At 41.4% G+C, this 17,874-nt stretch overlaps 1 protein-coding gene across 6 annotated transcripts in view; it reads left to right on the top strand.

The window, feature by feature from the left end:
• Window positions 1-1,216: 1,216 nt before the first annotated feature.
• The window catches only part of PIK3CG (phosphatidylinositol-4,5-bisphosphate 3-kinase catalytic subunit gamma), a 34,104-nt gene continuing 17,446 nt past the window's right edge, over window positions 1,217-17,874 (top strand). The window contains exons 1-9 of one of the 6 annotated variants that reach the window (XM_014831915.3): window positions 1,217-1,339; window positions 3,536-5,542; window positions 8,532-8,597; window positions 8,710-8,935; window positions 10,645-10,748; window positions 14,266-14,412; window positions 15,723-15,813; window positions 16,618-16,748; window positions 17,738-17,849. In XM_014831915.3, the coding sequence (XP_014687401.1) occupies window positions 3,548-5,542; window positions 8,532-8,597; window positions 8,710-8,935; window positions 10,645-10,748; window positions 14,266-14,412; window positions 15,723-15,813; window positions 16,618-16,748; window positions 17,738-17,849 (2,872 nt within the window). In that variant the 5' untranslated portion in view covers window positions 1,217-1,339; window positions 3,536-3,547. Of the gene's footprint in view, window positions 1,779-3,535; window positions 5,543-8,531; window positions 8,598-8,709; window positions 8,936-10,644; window positions 10,749-14,265; window positions 14,413-15,722; window positions 15,814-16,476; window positions 16,749-17,737; window positions 17,850-17,874 lie in introns of all 6 variants that reach the window. The other 5 variants (XM_070505088.1, XM_014831914.3, XR_011502022.1 and 2 more) reach the window with 5 other exon arrangements.

Genomic DNA, 17,874 nt, shown 5'->3' with positions numbered 1-17,874 from the left:
AACCAAGAGGGCCAGCTCTGAGGCTCCTAAAGCTGCCAGCCTCCTAAGGGAGTGTTCCTACATAGGAATATACTTTGGGGAGCTGATAAGCCCCCTCTAAATATTTGGGAGGCAGTCTTCGAATTAAATGGTTTGCCTGCTGATGTCAATTATTATAGTGCTGTTTGTAGGAAACTAAGACCCCAGGGGCTTATGTGAAAGGAGATAGATCAGATGAAACGATCACTTATCTTGATGTCAAAGTAATTCAGAGGAACTCTCAATTATTTACCTCCAAGAAACCTGTGAGGACAGCGCCATCCTACTTGTTGTTCCCGGGGCTCAGCTGGAGTCCACGAGGTCCCAGGTTGGAGGATGAATTCTGATACAGAAGACCCTGGGATGGAGGAGAGGGGGCACACGGTGACGATCTGAGGGTGCCTGGGGGTTCTAGAAGGAATTGAGGTCACCTTGAGGATATAAAATTGCTCTAAAAATAATTTAGGATGGCTTTTTTCTGGATTCTCTACTCCCATGGGAATCAGGAGCCATCTCCCAGTGACTGTCTAATGATGTGACAGTGCTCAGTTCCCCAATTTTCCCATGATACCAAGAAACCTCCTTCTATTTTGTCTCCAGTCGATCATTGCTCACAGTAAGGCTCCATTCTCAACACTCACAGATACACACGCACACACACACACACACACACACACACTGTACTTTCAGTTTGAGCCAGTGATATTTTAGACCCTGAATGCTCTGAAAAGACAGAAATGTCTCACCAAACCAAGGAAGTGTGCTCCCAAACTTTGACTTTGAAAATGTTCTGCTCGACAACTCAGCCACTTAGCTCACTAGGTTCCTCTTCCCTCTCTCTCAGTTACAGTGTCGAAACAAGGGTCCATCTGAATTCCCACGAGGGAAAATTAATCGAATGGGCTTGCGACACTCATGGGTTTAATCTGGCTCTTAAAAAATCTTCCCACCACATTGTTTCTCTAATATGGTGGCCATTTTTTCTTCTACTTAGAACCAGCTAGAAAAATATTTCATGTGTTTATGTCTCTTGAATGCGTACTTTTTGTTTGGATCTATGTAATTTTAATCTGTTCCAGCCTCTCACAATTTTTAAAGAATTAGTTCCAAAAGTAAAAAATATATATGTGGTAAACATTGCTCATTCGTGTGCTTTGCTCTCTGTGCTATGACAGGAAATGCATTTCTGCCACTTTTAAAATGAGCAATCACACGTATAATCAACTTGGTTAAAACTTCCTTCCTGGTAACTGCAAGACTTCCTCTGCATCTGGATCTGAAGGGAGACGCAGAAAAGCGGAAGGGTTTAGAGGCACACTGGGTAGGTCTGAATTTGTTTTGTTTTCAAAAATTAAACAAATGATCCTTCAGCATCATCGCCTGCACTGCTTTATCAGGTATTACATCCTTCTATTTTTTTGCCCTTTGTTCGCTCTGACTCGGAATAGTGACACTTCCTTCTCGGCTAGAATATTTTTATCTGGAGCTGTTTGTCAGTTCTTGAGATGACACCACCGCCAAATGTCTGTTTCATTGTCTGGTCCGACCTGTATGTGTGGATATCCACGAGGTTCCGGCAGCGGCTTTGCAGGTGTATCAGTCCTTTCTTGTTTTGGTTTGGGAGGAAAAGGGAGGGCCTCTTGCCAGCCAGGCTTCATGTTCTTACAAGTGCATCCTTAGCGATTACTGTACGAAAGAGTGCTTCTAACGTCTTCTCGTAAAAGGAGAAAGCTTCGTAGCCTCAACCATGAAGGACAGCAGTGAGTATTCAGTCAGCCTGTCTTCTCCTGCATCTTGTATCTTGCACAATTGCTTAGTTTCATCGAGGCAGAACTTACTGCTATGTATTCGTATGTTGCCTAAATTTGGACCTTTTTATTTCAAGTTAGTGTCAATATTAATGTATCTTACGGTTCTCTTCTTTGTTAGTTATTCTATAACGTAGCAAAAGATGAAATGGTGTCTGTTTTAAGCTGCAAATGACAGTTCTTGGGGACAGTTGGTTTCATGTATTTACTAAGTATAACTACATAATATTTTAAGAGAGGGAAGATTGACTTTAAAAGCAGGTTTGAGCCAAGATTCGAACAGAAGTTTTGAGCTAAGGAAACTTGTCTTTCTTATCTTTTAATCAAACTCTCCTTTTTGGAATATATCAAATGCTCCTTTATTTCTTAAGGAAATAACTAGTTATGGGTTTCACTAGCATTAGTCATTTAAGAGAGTAAATGGTATTTTCTGAAACATTAAATTTTTGGACATTGATTCTTATTTAGAATACATCTTACAATGTAATGATACTAAATATTAAAATCAAAATACCTTATTCATATTTCAATTTTAATATTTTTAGCATTTCAGTCATTATTTGAAGAGTTTTCTACTGCAGAATGTCACATTTATACTTAAATGCTTTGTGCAGGGTAGGTACTTATTAAATATTTGCGGAAAAGAGTGGGCAAGTTTGATGAGAATAAATTTGTGAATTCTGGTTATAGAGGTGAAAATATTAGAGCAAAAAAGAAATTAAATCATCAGTTGAGATCCAAACATCAGGTCACTGGAGTCCACAAATCCTTCTTTCCAACCCGTGGCTTCTCCACTATGTAACACAGAGGCAGGTGGAAGGAATTGCTACAAATTAAAATTACCTAAATGTTCATATTAGGAGAGTATGGCCCCAGGTGACTGACTCTCTTCTGATACTGCCCTAATGTAGCAACGACAGCCAGGATGCTTACACATTTTATGATTCAAAATGTTAAATATCTGCAAACGTTCTTGACTGCAGTTTCACCACTGTGGTATCTTCGAGTTTTATCAATGAAGTGACTACCTCTCCTAACCAGAAAGAAAAAAATGAAAACAAAAACGAAAGACAGGAAATTGACTAGGGAGTAGATACCTGATCCAGACAGTTTGAAAATGGAGAATGTGAGGTGAGGTCGGGTAAGGTGTCTTGGTCCCAAGGAGAAGTGTGAGACTGAATAAAGAGGAAATAAGTCGAAGGCTTGTTTTCAAAGTGGGGTGTTTCAGCATCTCCCAGCGCACCTCGTAAACTAGGACTTGATCCTGTCATTGGATTGTTTCACTTGTATATGCATTTATGCTTAAGAACAACCGTTACCACTTCGAGCTATTATAGGATGTCACACACTGTCCTAGATGAGTGTTACATCTTTTTTTCAATTAAATGTCCAAACAAAACAATAGATTGATTAATGAACCCCCCATATACCCATCACCCATATTGAACAAGTTTATTACCCTATTTAATTCTCACCTCCACCCTCTGAGGTATTACTAACCCCATTTGACAGTTGGGAACCAGGCTCAGAGACTCACTAGGTCAAGTCACCCAGATAGCAGGTAGCGGGGCCAGGATTCGGGGGCCCGGACCCCAAAGCCCCTGTATCCTCGTGTGCACGTTCTTTTACACCTCCTTCCACCACCCCCTGAAAAATGTAAGGGGCAAGTGCCTTCCCTGTGACCAAGGCCTGTGTTTCTCCGCTCCCAGGTCGCGTAGGGCATGGAGATGGAAAACTATGAGCAGCCCGTGGTTCTGAGAGAGGACAACCGCCGCAGGCGCCGGAGGATGAAGCCGCGCAGCGCCGCGGCCAGCCTGTCCTCCATGGAGCTCATCCCCATCGAGTTCGTGCTGCCCACGAGCCAGCGCAACAGCAAGACCCCCGAAACGGCACTGCTGCACGTGGCTGGCCACGGCAACGTGGAGCAGATGAAGGCGCAGGTGTGGCTGCGCGCGCTGGAGACCAGCGGAGCAGCGGACTTCTACCACCGGCTGGGGCCGGACCACTTCCTCCTGCTCTACCAGAAGAAGGGGCAGTGGTACGAGATCTACGACAAGTACCAGGTGGTGCAGACCCTGGACTGCCTGCTCTACTGGAAGGTGCTGCACAGGAGCCCAGGCCAGATCCACGTGGTGCAACGGCGCGCGCCCTCGGAGGACACGGTGGCCTTCCAGCAGCAGCTCACAGCCCTGATTGGCTACGACGTCACCGATGTCAGCAACGTGCACGACGACGAGCTCGAGTTCACACGCCGCCGCCTGGTCACCCCGCGCATGGCCGAGGTGGCCGGCCGTGACCCCAAGCTCTACGCCATGCACCCCTGGGTGACGTCCAAGCCCCTGCCAGAGTACCTGTCGAAGAAGATTACCAACAACTGCATCTTCATTGTCATTCATCGCAGCACCACCAGCCAGACCATCAAGGTCTCGGCAGATGATACCCCAGGCACCATCCTCCAGAGCTTCTTCACCAAGATGGCCAAGAAGAAGTCTCTGATGGATATCCCGGAAAGCCAAAACGAACAGGACTTTGTGCTGCGCGTCTGTGGCCGGGATGAGTACCTGGTGGGTGAAACGCCCATCAAAAACTTTCAGTGGGTGAGGCAGTGCCTCAAGAATGGGGAGGAGATTCACCTGGTGCTTGACACTCCTCCGGACCCAGCCCTGGACCAGGTGAGGAAAGAAGAGTGGCCACTGGTGGATGACTGCACGGGAGTCACCGGCTACCATGAGCAGCTGACCATCCACGGGAAGGACCATGAAAGCGTGTTCACCGTGTCCCTGTGGGACTGTGACCGGAAGTTCAGGGTTAAAGTCAGAGGCATTGATATCCCGGTCCTGCCCCGGAACGCTGACCTCACGGTGTTTGTGGAGGCAAACATCCAGCATGGGCAGCAAGTCCTTTGCCAAAGGAGAACCAGCCCCAAACCCTTCACGGAGGAGGTGCTCTGGAACGTGTGGCTTGAATTCAGCATCAAAATCAAAGACTTACCCAAAGGGGCTCTTCTGAACCTCCAGATCTACTGTGGCAAAGCTCCAGCGCTGTCTGGCAAGGCCTCTGCAGACACTCCCAGTTCTGAGTCCAAAGGCAAAGTTCAGCTTCTCTATTATGTGAACCTGCTGCTGATAGACCACCGGTTCCTCCTGCGCCACGGGGAATACGTGCTCCACATGTGGCAGTTATCCGGGAAGGGCGAAGATCAAGGGAGCTTCAACGCTGACAAGCTCACCTCTGCAACCAACCCGGACAAGGAGAACTCCATGTCCATCTCCATTCTCCTGGACAATTACTGTCACCCAATAGCCTTGCCTAAGCATCGGTCCACCCCTGATCCCGAAGGGGACCGGGTTCGAGCCGAAATGCCCAACCAGCTTCGGAAACAACTGGAGGCAATCATAGCCACTGACCCACTTAACCCTCTCACAGCAGAAGACAAAGAATTGCTCTGGCATTTCAGATATGAAAGCCTTAAGCATCCAAAAGCATATCCTAAGCTATTTAGCTCAGTGAAATGGGGACAGCAAGAAATTGTGGCCAAAACTTATCAGTTGTTAGCCAAAAGGGAGGTATGGGATCAAAGTGCATTGGATGTTGGGCTAACGATGCAACTCCTGGACTGCAGCTTTCCAGATGAAAATGTAAGAGCCATTGCGGTCCAGAAACTGGAGAGCTTGGAGGACGATGACGTTCTGCACTACCTGCTGCAGCTGGTCCAGGTAGGGGATGCTGCTGTTGCCAATGGAGCAGTCTTCTCGAGGAATTTCTTTGCATGTGCACAGGCACCCCATTGGGTTGTAATCAAATACCCCTTGTCCAGAGCCTCATGATTAGTCATAGTAGGTCTGATGAAGCCACCTCAAAAAGTAGCCAACTGTTCCATTTCCTTTTTTATTGTCTTTGAGGGTCTGCCAACATCATTTTGAAGACATTGGTATTTTCACTTTTTAGGAGAACTGGCCCTATGGGAATACTTTGTTCTCATTTACTATATTAATGATAGATTCGACTTGTTGAATGCTCCCCTGTGCCAGGGGTCCAAGTGATTTACATACTCTTCTTGTATTATCACATTTACCTCTCCCAACAACTATGATGGAGCATTTTGTAGATAAGGAAACTGAGGCACAGAGAAGCTAAATAATGTGCCCAAGGTCACGTACTTTGAAAGACCGAAATTCGAACCCAGGAAGTCTGACTCCAAGCCCTGTTCTTTTCACTGCCTCCCAATATCCTGCATGAATCCTGTGTCAGGACAATGTGTCCTAGAGAGAAAAGGTCATACTCTCTGGTCGTGTCTATCACAATTCATAGAATAACGTCTCATATCTGGATGGGACCTTGAAAGCCCCTCTCTTTAGACAGGTCCAGTACTGTGTTTCCACTCCTGTTCTCATGCCTTCCCCTGGGGTCCACAGAACCTACGTCATGTGCCTAAGGGTTTCTTAGGAAGTTAAAGAAAGGAGGAACAGTTCTACTCACTATAGCCATTCTCAAATTATATTGTGCTGCTTGACAAGGAAGAGGAAGTCAAAGAATTGGAATAGAAATGCTATTTTAGAGTGCAGACGTGTTCATTCATTCATCCAACGACCTGGGCTGAGGGCTTCCCCTGTTCTGGAAGCTGGAGATAGAGCAGTGACCAAAACAGAGCCTGTCTCTGCCCTCATACAGCTTGTGGCGCGTGGAAGAGACCGACACTAAATGAGCGCTCATACGAGCAGATATTTAAAACAAATTGTGACAGACGCTTTGGTGCAAAACCACAGGGTATTATGAGAAAATAGTCAGGGGTCCTGGGGACACTTAATTTAGACCAAGGAAGCCAGGGACGGTTCTCAGTTGGTGATGTTTGACCCAAGATTGTTAGGATTCGCCAGGCTAAGTGTTAGACACTAAACTGTCTGCTCACTGTCTAAATATACAGGAAGCCCTTGGAGTTTTCTGCTGAGCCTTTTGGACAGACCCAACTTTAGCTCTGAATCTGCACCTTCCCATTAGGCAGATCCTTGAAACATTACATTTGTCCTTTATCTTCATCTATCACATATATCCAATATTTCTCTCTGCCCGCGAGTTCAGATCCTGGCATAACACTAATGAAGACTTTAGAATAATCAAAGTACATTCAGTTTTCTAGCTGTCCATAACAAAAAGAACATAAAACAAGTTTGGATGACATCTGTTCCAGGTCCCCAAGGCTACCATGAATTATGTTGTATTGTTATTTTCACAAGTAAACTTTGCAGAATTGGAAAATGAGTAGTGTTCTTGGAAATACTTAAATAAAAGAGGTCAATAAGTAATATGAACATTGAATTTGTGGTCATAAATTTGAAGAAGAGTAGTCATTTGTAAAACTCTTTGAGACATTTTCAGATACAGCCAAATGACTCATTCCTGATTAAAATGGTCTGCTAGGTGAGATCCGCATTATCTTTACAGAAGTGAAACATGAAGAAGGTCAGAAAGATTCACGTTCGGGTTAGAAACTCAAAACATTTCTGAAGTGAGTACCAGTGGCTAAATAGCCACATTCTCAGAATTGCAATCTTAGCCGCAGCTACAACGACACCTATTTGACCACGCCCATGGAAAGTATGGGGATAATCGAAATATTATCAAGTCGGGATAGATCATTTCCAAACTGGAAACCCACAGTAACAATTGGAAATCATACCGAAAAGCCCCCAGGCCCTAAAACATAAAGTGGGATGGGAATTTCTCCTGTTTCTTAGGAAAAAGGATGGACCGTATCTATTTACAAAGGAAATACTCTGAGATATTCAATTTTAAGCCTCTCATGATGCTTATACGTGACATCTACCCTATAATTTTATATCTGCATCTATAGTAATCAAACAATATTTGTTAGTCTTGCTGCTTTTAAAATTATGAACTATTGCAGACTTACAGAAAAGTACAGAAAAATGATATAACACATCTTCATGTACCCACTAGGATTTAATTATTTTCTACATTTTATTGGTTCTTTTTCTTCAGTCACAGAGCTGTCACCAAAGTCAATATCTCTATATTAGCCAAGTGAAGTGAGAACTGCTAAACACTGCTAAACCTGAGCAAGCATATAAGAGATTTTCAGACAGAAAGCTCTGCATACCCCACAGGGTGGCAGGGAGTAGTGGTCCCTCTGTGTGGACTGATCCGGGCCTGCTGTTTCTTTGCAGTAAGCAGCTGTGAGGCAGCTCAGTGACTTGCCAGTGAGATGCCACACACACATCTTGAGCAGAAGACAACTTATAGGATTTCAGGATCTTCATATATAACAAATATTTTTCTCCTTACGTGTACTATATCTCTGTGTCTATTTTCTTTCCAACAACCTCTCTTACCTTCCACTTTTATATATTCATTATAGCCATCTCCATCTTTTCCTTCTATCCTTCCAATAAATCAAGTAAGCCCTTAATGGGAGCAAAAGCCTCTCCTTTTTCACCTGTGAAGTTATCAAGTCACGTGACTATGAGTGGCGAGTTCCGGCTTGTAATCCCCGTCCTTAAGCAAGTGGTTCACTCTGGCCCAAAGTGTCCTCGCAAAGAAAGGATTGACCTTAAGTGACTGATAAGATTCTTGTCACCCTAGCCACAAAAACCCAGTAAGGCAGAGCACCCGTTTTTCTCCATTTCCTATTCCTGATTAACCAACCTAGAACGCAGTCCTACAAATGCCTGTGTGTTCTTATTGCAGGCTGTGAAGTTTGAACCATACCATGACAGTGCCCTTGTCAGATTTCTGCTGAAGCGTGGCTTAAGAGTAAGTGCTTCCATTTTGATAATAGCATGACATTTCAAAACTTATCCAGAATTGGCTCATAGATCCAGAGCATTAGTCATCATAAGTTCGACCTTCTTGTTCCCGCCCTCAGAACAAAAGAATTGGTCACTTCTTGTTTTGGTTCTTGCGAAGTGAGATAGCCCAGTCCAGGCACTACCAGCAGAGGTTCGCTGTGATCCTGGAGGCCTACCTGAGAGGCTGTGGTATGGCCATGCTGCACGACTTTACCCAGCAAGTCCAAGTCATCGAGGTGTTACAGAAAGTCACCATTGACATTAAATCGCTCTCAGCTGAAAAGTATGACGTCAGTTCTCAAGGTACAGTGGTGACCTTTTCCCGATCCTCTTTCCAAATGCCTTCATCTCCAAATGCCATCGTCTCTCTCATTCCTCTTTCTTCTGCAAGGCCTGCTGCACCTTCCTAAAGGCAGCCAAGAACAAATTTTTCAATCTTCTGTTTCCATGGAGCAAGCAAATTGAAAGTTCTCCCTTTGCAAGTTAGTATTTCTTAACTGTATATATATTCTAATGATGAATTTATGATACTCCATATTAATTTTTTTTTAATTTAAAGGGCGTTGTGCAGATGTAAGATGTATTTTTTAGGAACAATTGTGCACACACACAAAAAGATTAGTTCTTTCCAAATATTTACCTTTTTCTCCCCATCTTTCAGTATATGCATATAATTTTCAAATTTTCAGTGTTTTAAAGTAATGAATTATTGAGAAACTATTTTAAATTTTTAAGTATATATAGCCATATATACCTTCATATATAGATATATATATTCTATGTATATATACACATATATATCAGAAAAGTTTATATTACAATATATATATCTCATCTCCTCTCTGAAACCATTTCCAATATAGTCTTCCAGGAAATCCTGTCCGTGTCCTAGGAGAATCACACTTTCTCTGTATTCCCTTAGTTTTGGGTTCACACTGCATTAAATTATACTCATTAACACATCTTGCTGGTCTAGTAAACTGTCTGAGACTTGAGTATCTTTCATGTTTGTGTACCTAGACCCAGCACTATGGCTCGTAATGGACACTCACTAAGATACTTGGTCAATTTTTTTTTTTTAAAGATTGGCACCTGAGTTAACATCTGTTGCCAATCTTTTCTTCTTCTTCTTCTTCTTCTTCTTCTTCTCCCCAAAGCCCCCCAGTACATAGTTGTATATTCTAGTTGTAGGTCCCCCTGGTTGTGCTATGTGGGATGCTGCATCAGCAAGGCCTGATGAGTGGTGCCATGTCCGCACCCAGGATCTGAACCAGCTAACCCGGGTCACCAAAGCAGAGCCCATGATCTTAATCACTCGGCCACGGGGTTGGCCCTTCGGTCGATATTTTAAACTTCTGAGTATTTTAAATTTCCCTTTTTTCCCTTTGATTCTTTTCCAATGCACCAATAATGCTCTCTCCTAAAAATAATAATGGTGATAATAATCTTACTTTTATTTTTACTGTAAGAAAGGGAAACATTTGTACTGGCCTCCAGTCTATCTGTTATCCAGGGAGTAAGTTTTAATTTACATATTTTGCCTTTAGAATTTTGAGGCTGTGACATTGTCTCTGCACAACTTAACTTCCACTTTTGAAAAGAATTTACAGAATCCTAACCGAACTCCATTTAATGTGGTCTTCAAATGTCTGTTCCCCAAATCGGATGGCAGTTTAAAGTTTCACATATTGGAAAGAAAACTACAGTATCAATTCCTTAGCGTTATCCTTAAAACATCGCTCTCCACCTGATGGTCTTGGGCTCCCACATACATTCACGTCTCTGTCCCCGCTGAGTACGCGTACATGGTTCTATTGCTCACTGTAAGCCTCACTTCTCCTGCCACCTCGAATGATTAGTTCCTCAAACACAGAACCCCACCCCCTTTTCTCCTCCACACCAGACCTAATGTATAGAACATTTTGAATAGCTGTGGTCTCAGGAAATGTTCTAAATAATATTGATAGTTTCTTGAACTCACAATGACTCTTGTGTGCTTTTGACAATTACAGTTATATCACAACTTAAGCAAAAGCTTGAAAACCTGCAGAATTTGAATCTCCCTCAAAGCTTTAGAGTTCCCTATGATCCTGGGCTGAAAGCAGGAGCGCTGGTGGTGAGTATGAGCTCCATGTCTCCACGTGGTCTCTATGTCTTGAAAATGTCTCTGCATGCTTTACAGGGCTAGGAGATAAATGCTAATGTTTATGTCAAGACAGGGAAGCTGGAAAGTCCCTCGTTGGGCTCTGTCAAGCCCTTCTCTCACCACTAGGTAGTAAAAACCTCAACACTGAGCAGTCTCCCCTCCATTTTATTTTAAATCAGCTTTCTTGAGGAATCATTTACATACAATAAAATTTGTCCATTTTAAATGTACAGTTCAATGAGTTTTGACAAATCTATAGAACCCTATGACCACCACCACAATCAAGATATAGAACATTTCCATAGAAAGGTTATGGACAGAGTTCTTTCGCATCCCCCTCTGTTGCTAGTCCTTTCCTCCATCTGTCCCTGATCCTGGACAACAGCTCTGCTTTCTATCATGTAATTTTACCTTTTCTAGAATTTCATGAAGTAGAATCATACAGTATGGATTTTTTGTATCTGGATTCTTTTACTTAACATAATGCTTTTAAGATTCCTCCATGTTGCTGTGTGTAGCGGTAGTCTGCTCCTTTTTATGACGGAGTAGTATTCCCTTTATGGATACACTTCAATTTGTTTTCCATTTGCCTTTTGAATAGTATTGAACAGTGAGATAGTTGGGTCAGATGGTGTGTGTCTAATTTTGCAAGATAGGGCCAAATGGTTTTTCCCAAGTGACTGTACCATTTTCCATTTCCACCAGCAATGTATGTGAGTTCTAGTTATTCCACATGCTAACCAAACTTATCATCAGCCTTTTTAATTGTAGCCATTCAAATGGGTGTGAGGTGGTATCTCACTGTTGTTTTTATTTGCACGTCCCTAATTATGTTGAGCATCTTTTCAAGCACTTATTTTCAATCTTCTTTTGAGAAATTTCTATTCACATCTTCCATTCATTTTTAATGCGGGTTGTCTTATTTTTATTTATGAGTTATTTATGTATTCTGGACACAAATTCTTTAATGAGTATATATTTTATGAATATTTTCTCCCAGTCTGTGGCTTGCCTTTTCATTTTCTTATTAGTATATTTCAAAGAGCAGAAGGTTTTAATTTTGATTAAGTCCAGTTTATCACTTTTTCTTTTATGATTCATGCATTTTGTGTCTTAAGAAATAGTTGCTTAATCCAGTGATTCTTAACCAGAGGTGCACTCCTCCCCATACCCCATCCACCAAGGGACATTTGGTAATGTATGCAGAAGAGTTTGCTTGTTACAACTGGGAGAATGCTACCAGAATCTAGTGGGTAAGGCCAGGAATGCTGCAAAATATCCTACAATGCACAGGGTTGCCACCCCATAACAAAAAATTATCCAGACCAAAATGTCAGTAGTGCCAAAATTGAGAAATACTGCCTAATTCAATGTGACAAATATTTTTTTCTACAAGTTGTATAGTTTTAACTCTTACATTTTGTCTTTTTCCCATTTTGAGTTAATTTTTGTGTATGGTGTGAGGTAAAGATCAGGTTTCATTTTTTATCTGAATATCCAACTTTTTCAGCAGCATTTGTTGAAAAGACTATCCTTTTCCTGTTGAAATACCTTGGCACTTTTGTCAAATATCAACTGACCGTATATATGTGGGTCTACATCTAGATTCTCTAATCCACGCCATTGATCTAAATATCTATCCTTATATCAGGGGCCGGCCCAGTGGCGCAGCGGTTAAGTTCGCACGTTCCACTTCTTGGAAGCCCAGGGTTCGCCAGTTCGGATCCCGGGTGCAAACATGGCACCGCTTGGCAAGCCATGCTGTGGTAGAGGTCCCATGTATAAAGTAGAGCAAGATGGGCATGGATGTTAGCTCAGGGCCAGTCTTCCTCAGCAAAAAGAGGAGGACTGGCAGCAGATGTTAGCTCAGGGCTAATCTTCCTCAAAAAAATAAATAAATATCCTTATATCAATGCCACACACTCTTGTTTACATTCAAATAATAAACCACTTCACATATGCATCAGAATCTTACAAGAGTATACTTCCATTAACCTCCTCTCCTCTTTTATACTATTTTTGTCATGCTCTTAAATTCTACCTATGTTATAAACCCCATACATGCTTACTATTTTTGCTTTAAAAAGTTAAAAATATAGATTGGATAAAGAAGATATGGTATATATACACAATGGAATACTACTCAGCCATAAAAAAGACAAAATTCGCCCATTCACAGCAACCTCGAGGGTATTATGTTAAGCGAAATAAGCCAGTCAGAGAAAGACGAACTCTATATGACTCCACTCATAGGTGGAAGTTAGTATATTGACAAGGAGATCCGATCGGTGGTTACCAGGGAAAAAGGGGGGTGGGGGGAGGGCACAAAGGGGGAAGTGGTGTACCCACAACATGACTAACAAAAATGTACAACTGAAATCTCACAAGGTTGTAATCTATCATAACATTAATAAAAAAAAAAAGAAAAAAAAAGTTAAAAATATATTTAACAGATTAGACTTTTTTTTCTATTTATCCACACATTTGCCATTTTTGGTGCTCTTCATTGCTTTGCATAGGTCCGTATTTCCATCTGGCATCATTTTCCCTTCAGTCTTTAATATTTTTTATTGTGCAAGTCTTCTGGCAAGAAATTCTTTCAAATTTTGTTTGTCTGAAAAACTCTTTATTCCACTTTCATTTTTGAAAGATATTTCCCCTGGACAGAAGGGGAAGTTCGTCTCTTCGTGTTTAATTTTCTATACAATTAGAAGTAAACTGGCCCGACAGCAAAAGCACACACTATCCACTGGCCTTATCCACTTAGAGATTGGCAGGGATAATGACGAATTAATACAGCTTCAAATTGCGTTTGCTTTTAAAGACCACATCACATTTTTGATCCATGGTGAATTCACTTTTGGCTAAAACTCCTAAGATTTTTTTATTTTGAAGTGAGTGGTTGCTAAGCCACATTTCTTCCACCTTGAATCTATTTAGATGTATGGGGGTTTTTTTTGGAGGGAGACACATTGTACCTGAGTGCTAGATTTCCATTTATTGCCATTAAATTTCATCTTGTTAGATTTGGCCTATTGCATCTGATTCTGCAATAATAGTTTTTAGACACTGTGGTAGCAGTACAACTCTTTTTTTCAAATTAAATCTTAGAGGAAGCCCAAATATATAAAGAAATAACAGCAAGGTTGCTTTGTAATAAAGGGGACATGGGAGCATCAGACCCCTATGGGAGTGGGGCGTGCAGAGAATGGGATCTGCCAAACCTCTCAGGCACCTTCACAGACTCTTAGGGTTCCATGGAACACACTTTGAGAAACACTGGTTTAAGTGCTGTAAATTAATCTTGCTAGTGTTTTTAGACTTGATGAGAAGACTTTTTGTGTTTTCTTTACCCAAACCATTGAAAATAATTTTCCAACTAGAGGACTTTGTCCTGGTTGTTTATGGTGATGCTTTGCAAGAGGATGTGCGTCTCCACCATATGTGTTCATCTGTGGGTAGGAAACACGTGACTGTTTCCTTCCAGATTGAAAAATGCAAAGTGATGGCCTCCAAGAAGAAGCCCCTGTGGCTTGAGTTTAAACGTGCCGACCCTACAGCTCTCTCAAATGAAACCATTGGAATTATCTTTAAACATGGAGACGATCTGCGCCAAGACATGCTTATTTTACAGGTACGCTACTTTTAAGAAATTTGTTTTCAATTATCTGAAAAAAGAATTCTGTATTGGATCTAAAAAATGCCTTCTACTGACTCTATTCCCATTCTTCTATTTTGTATGATGAACAGTGAGTGACCGAAGTTTACATAATAGAGAGTTCTCACTGGGGGAATCTGGCTGTGGACCATTAGATTTGCAGTCTAGTGAGCATCACAGTTCTGTCCATTCCTGAGAAGATGCAAATCCAACATTCCCAAATAGCCAGACATACTTCCCTCACCTAACCTCTTTTTTATACACCCCATCCCTAGTATGGTAATATAGAATATAGACGTATTTACCTCCTAGCATCCATTTGACACTTATTCATAGACATAGCTACATGCCCACAGGTGCTCTCCTTAGATACTTCACCTTCGATACACATCCACATACACAAACTCAAGTGAATGATTTGATAGGAAAGAGAGAAAGATGAATAGGTAGGCGAGTGGAGAAATCATGCAGTTAAATAAAACAGTGAATGAATTCCTAGAGCACAAGGTGAATGGTGAAGGTAGCAATGTTAATCATTTTCATACTTTCTAACATTTCTGGCTTAACTTTAGCTTTGCAAATCCGTAGAGTGATATTCTCCATAATCTAGTCGTTCAACCTTGTAGAGGTAACATAATTTCTAATATTTAGTGTGATTTATTTAAAATAGGCAAACCACATTGATTTAAATGTAGCCTATTTAAAAACTGGTCATGTTTTCAATTCTCTCTCGGTTTCTGTTTTTACTTATTTCTAATATGGAAACAATAATACCCTTTGCTCTCTTTTCAAGAATGGCATATGTGTTGTCCTGGAAGTACTTTAAAAAAAGAAAAAGAAATCTTTCCAAACTTTTGAAAGTTTATTAAATTTTCAATAAATCTGTACAATCTTTTGACTTATTCGAAGATGGGCACTTCAAAAACACAGCACATCACTCTATTCGTCCTCTCATTTTGAGGGACAGTTTGCGCTTGCCCGCTATGTACTTTGTTTTGTCGTTCACATAACCAGAGTGGAACGTTGGGATAGATGAATCCTATCTAAAACCTACCCCGGAAGAAATCCGTTTATCCTCCTCCCCAACATCCCAGGGACCAAAATTAACAGGCTCCTAAGAAAAGGAAACTTTAAAGTACTAAGTTGATAAATGAAAGTACAACCATTACTGATAAATTTTATGTTTACTTGTATACTTTGTGTTACCAGATAAGATTGTTGTTTTTTTTAAAGGAGAAGAAAAACATATATTTATAATGGAAACGTTTTTGTGTTTTGATGCCCAGATTCTAAGGATCATGGAGTCTATCTGGGAGACTGAATCCTTGGATCTGTGCCTCCTGCCATATGGTTGCATTTCGACTGGGGACAAAATTGGTATGTGGTTACCTCGGGAGATGAATATACCACTCGGCTAGTTTTAAAGGGTCATAATCCCTTCAGTGTAGTCATTTAATAACTCAAAAGTTACAATCATCATGCATATGAAAAGGAAGAAGATGTTCCAAGGCTGGTGAATATGACTCTAAATTTAATGTGGATATGTTGAAAATCCGTGAAGGCATGATTCAAATCCTTGTGACTATTCATGGAAACGATTTTAGTAAGCACTTGTTCCCTGCTCTTGACTTCTCCACCTCTAAACTTTAACTCGTTTCGTTGCACAGGAAACTTCTCTCTCACAAATAACATTTAAAAATAGACAGAAAGATCTGTCACTTATTTTAATATCCCCGAATTATCAAAGCTATTACATACTCTACTCTTGGGAACTTTTACAGACATTGAACATTTCAGTTTCAGTCAAACCTTTTTATTTCAAGTTTCTGATTTCAGAGCTGTACAAAACCATTTACATTTGACCCTGTAATTTAAAAAAGGAAAAGCACAGGTTGCCGAGTGAGAAAGGAAGTTCTCAGCACAGAAATGCATTTACTTAGGACCTTTCAAAACCCACCCTTTCCTCTTCATTCAGGGATATTGAAAGGGTGTCCCCCACAACTTCCATATCCTCCTCCTTTTCTTTCTCTTCCTCCTAAGAAAACCAACAGCACGAACCCAGAAAATAGCCCTTTGGTTGAAAAAGCCCTCTGCCCTCCACTCAACAAAGACATAGCCATTCCTCCTCTGGATCAGGCACGAGGCCCCAGTGTACATCAAACTCTGTGCATCCTCCCGTAGGAATGATCGAGATTGTAAAAGATGCCACAACAATTGCCAAAATTCAGCAAAGCACAGTGGGCAACACGGGAGCATTTAAGGATGAAGTCCTGAGTCACTGGCTCAAAGAGAGATGCCCTCTTGAAGAAAAGGTGAGCTCCAGTTTTCCCCTACTCCGAAGGCTCCTGACAAGTTATCATTTATATAGCAATAGCAGTTTCACCTTTTCGAATGATCTACCAACATCATGCCTTCCGACGTGTTGGTGAAGTCCTTTATTCATCAGGTTGTGGGGACTTTGAGTACTTTCTGTGGTGACATAGCACTTCTGTATAAAACAGAGGCGCTCAGTTCCGAACACCATGAGCATTTGCTGCTGCTTTGATTATCAAGCGTGCTTTGCATAAAATTTGCTTCTGTGAAGTAATTCGTTAGCACTTTTTATGACCATCTATTTTTGTCGTTCGGCAGAAAAATTTACTTACCGTGTGTAAAGTCTTTCCTACCTAGGAAACACCACATCCCCTCTAAAGTAATTTAGAATTTGCCACTGCACTCTAACCTAAATGGTAAATTACAGATGCTGAAAATGTCGGTTCCACCGTTCCTCTGAAGAACACATGCTGAATCCTTCACAAGCTGACTGTTTAAAGTTCTGCTGCTCGGGATTAGCACTTCTCATTTGCATGATTAACAGCCTTTTGGGGAGGAAATATAATTAGTAGCGTTTATTAGTCTGTTATACATGTGGATTTGTGAACCCATGCATACTGTAAGTGGTCACAAACAAAACACACGTTCACCAAGGAAGGCAAAATTATTATGGGTTCTGAATGGTTGTTGGCCAAGTGATGCATGGAGAGGAAGTGAGCCCTTTGATTAAGTTACTGTTGCCCTTTGACTCTTGTTTCCTCCCCGTGCTATCGTGATTCATCGAATCCTCACCTAAAATATAGAATATATATAAGTAGTGATGAGAAAGTTGGCACTTAATAGGTCTAACATCAGTGAAATCAGGCGCAACTAACTTGCCCTCTGAAAATGGTTCCCAGAATAGTATCTTCTTGGAAGTCTTTTGCAATAAATTGACACTGCTCTTTGTAATTAGAACACAACTAATGTTCAGATGCGTTTTAATTAGTTTCAGGCAGCAGTGGAGAGATTTGTTTATTCCTGTGCTGGCTACTGTGTGGCAACCTTTGTTCTCGGAATAGGCGACAGGCACAATGACAATATTATGATCACAGAGACGGGTGAGTTTATTATTTGTAGAGTACC

Source organism: Equus asinus, chromosome 1 (assembly GCF_041296235.1).
Source record: "Equus asinus isolate D_3611 breed Donkey chromosome 1, EquAss-T2T_v2, whole genome shotgun sequence".
Lineage (NCBI taxonomy): Eukaryota > Metazoa > Chordata > Mammalia > Perissodactyla > Equidae > Equus > Equus asinus.
This window is presented reverse-complemented; position numbering and strand designations above follow the sequence as displayed.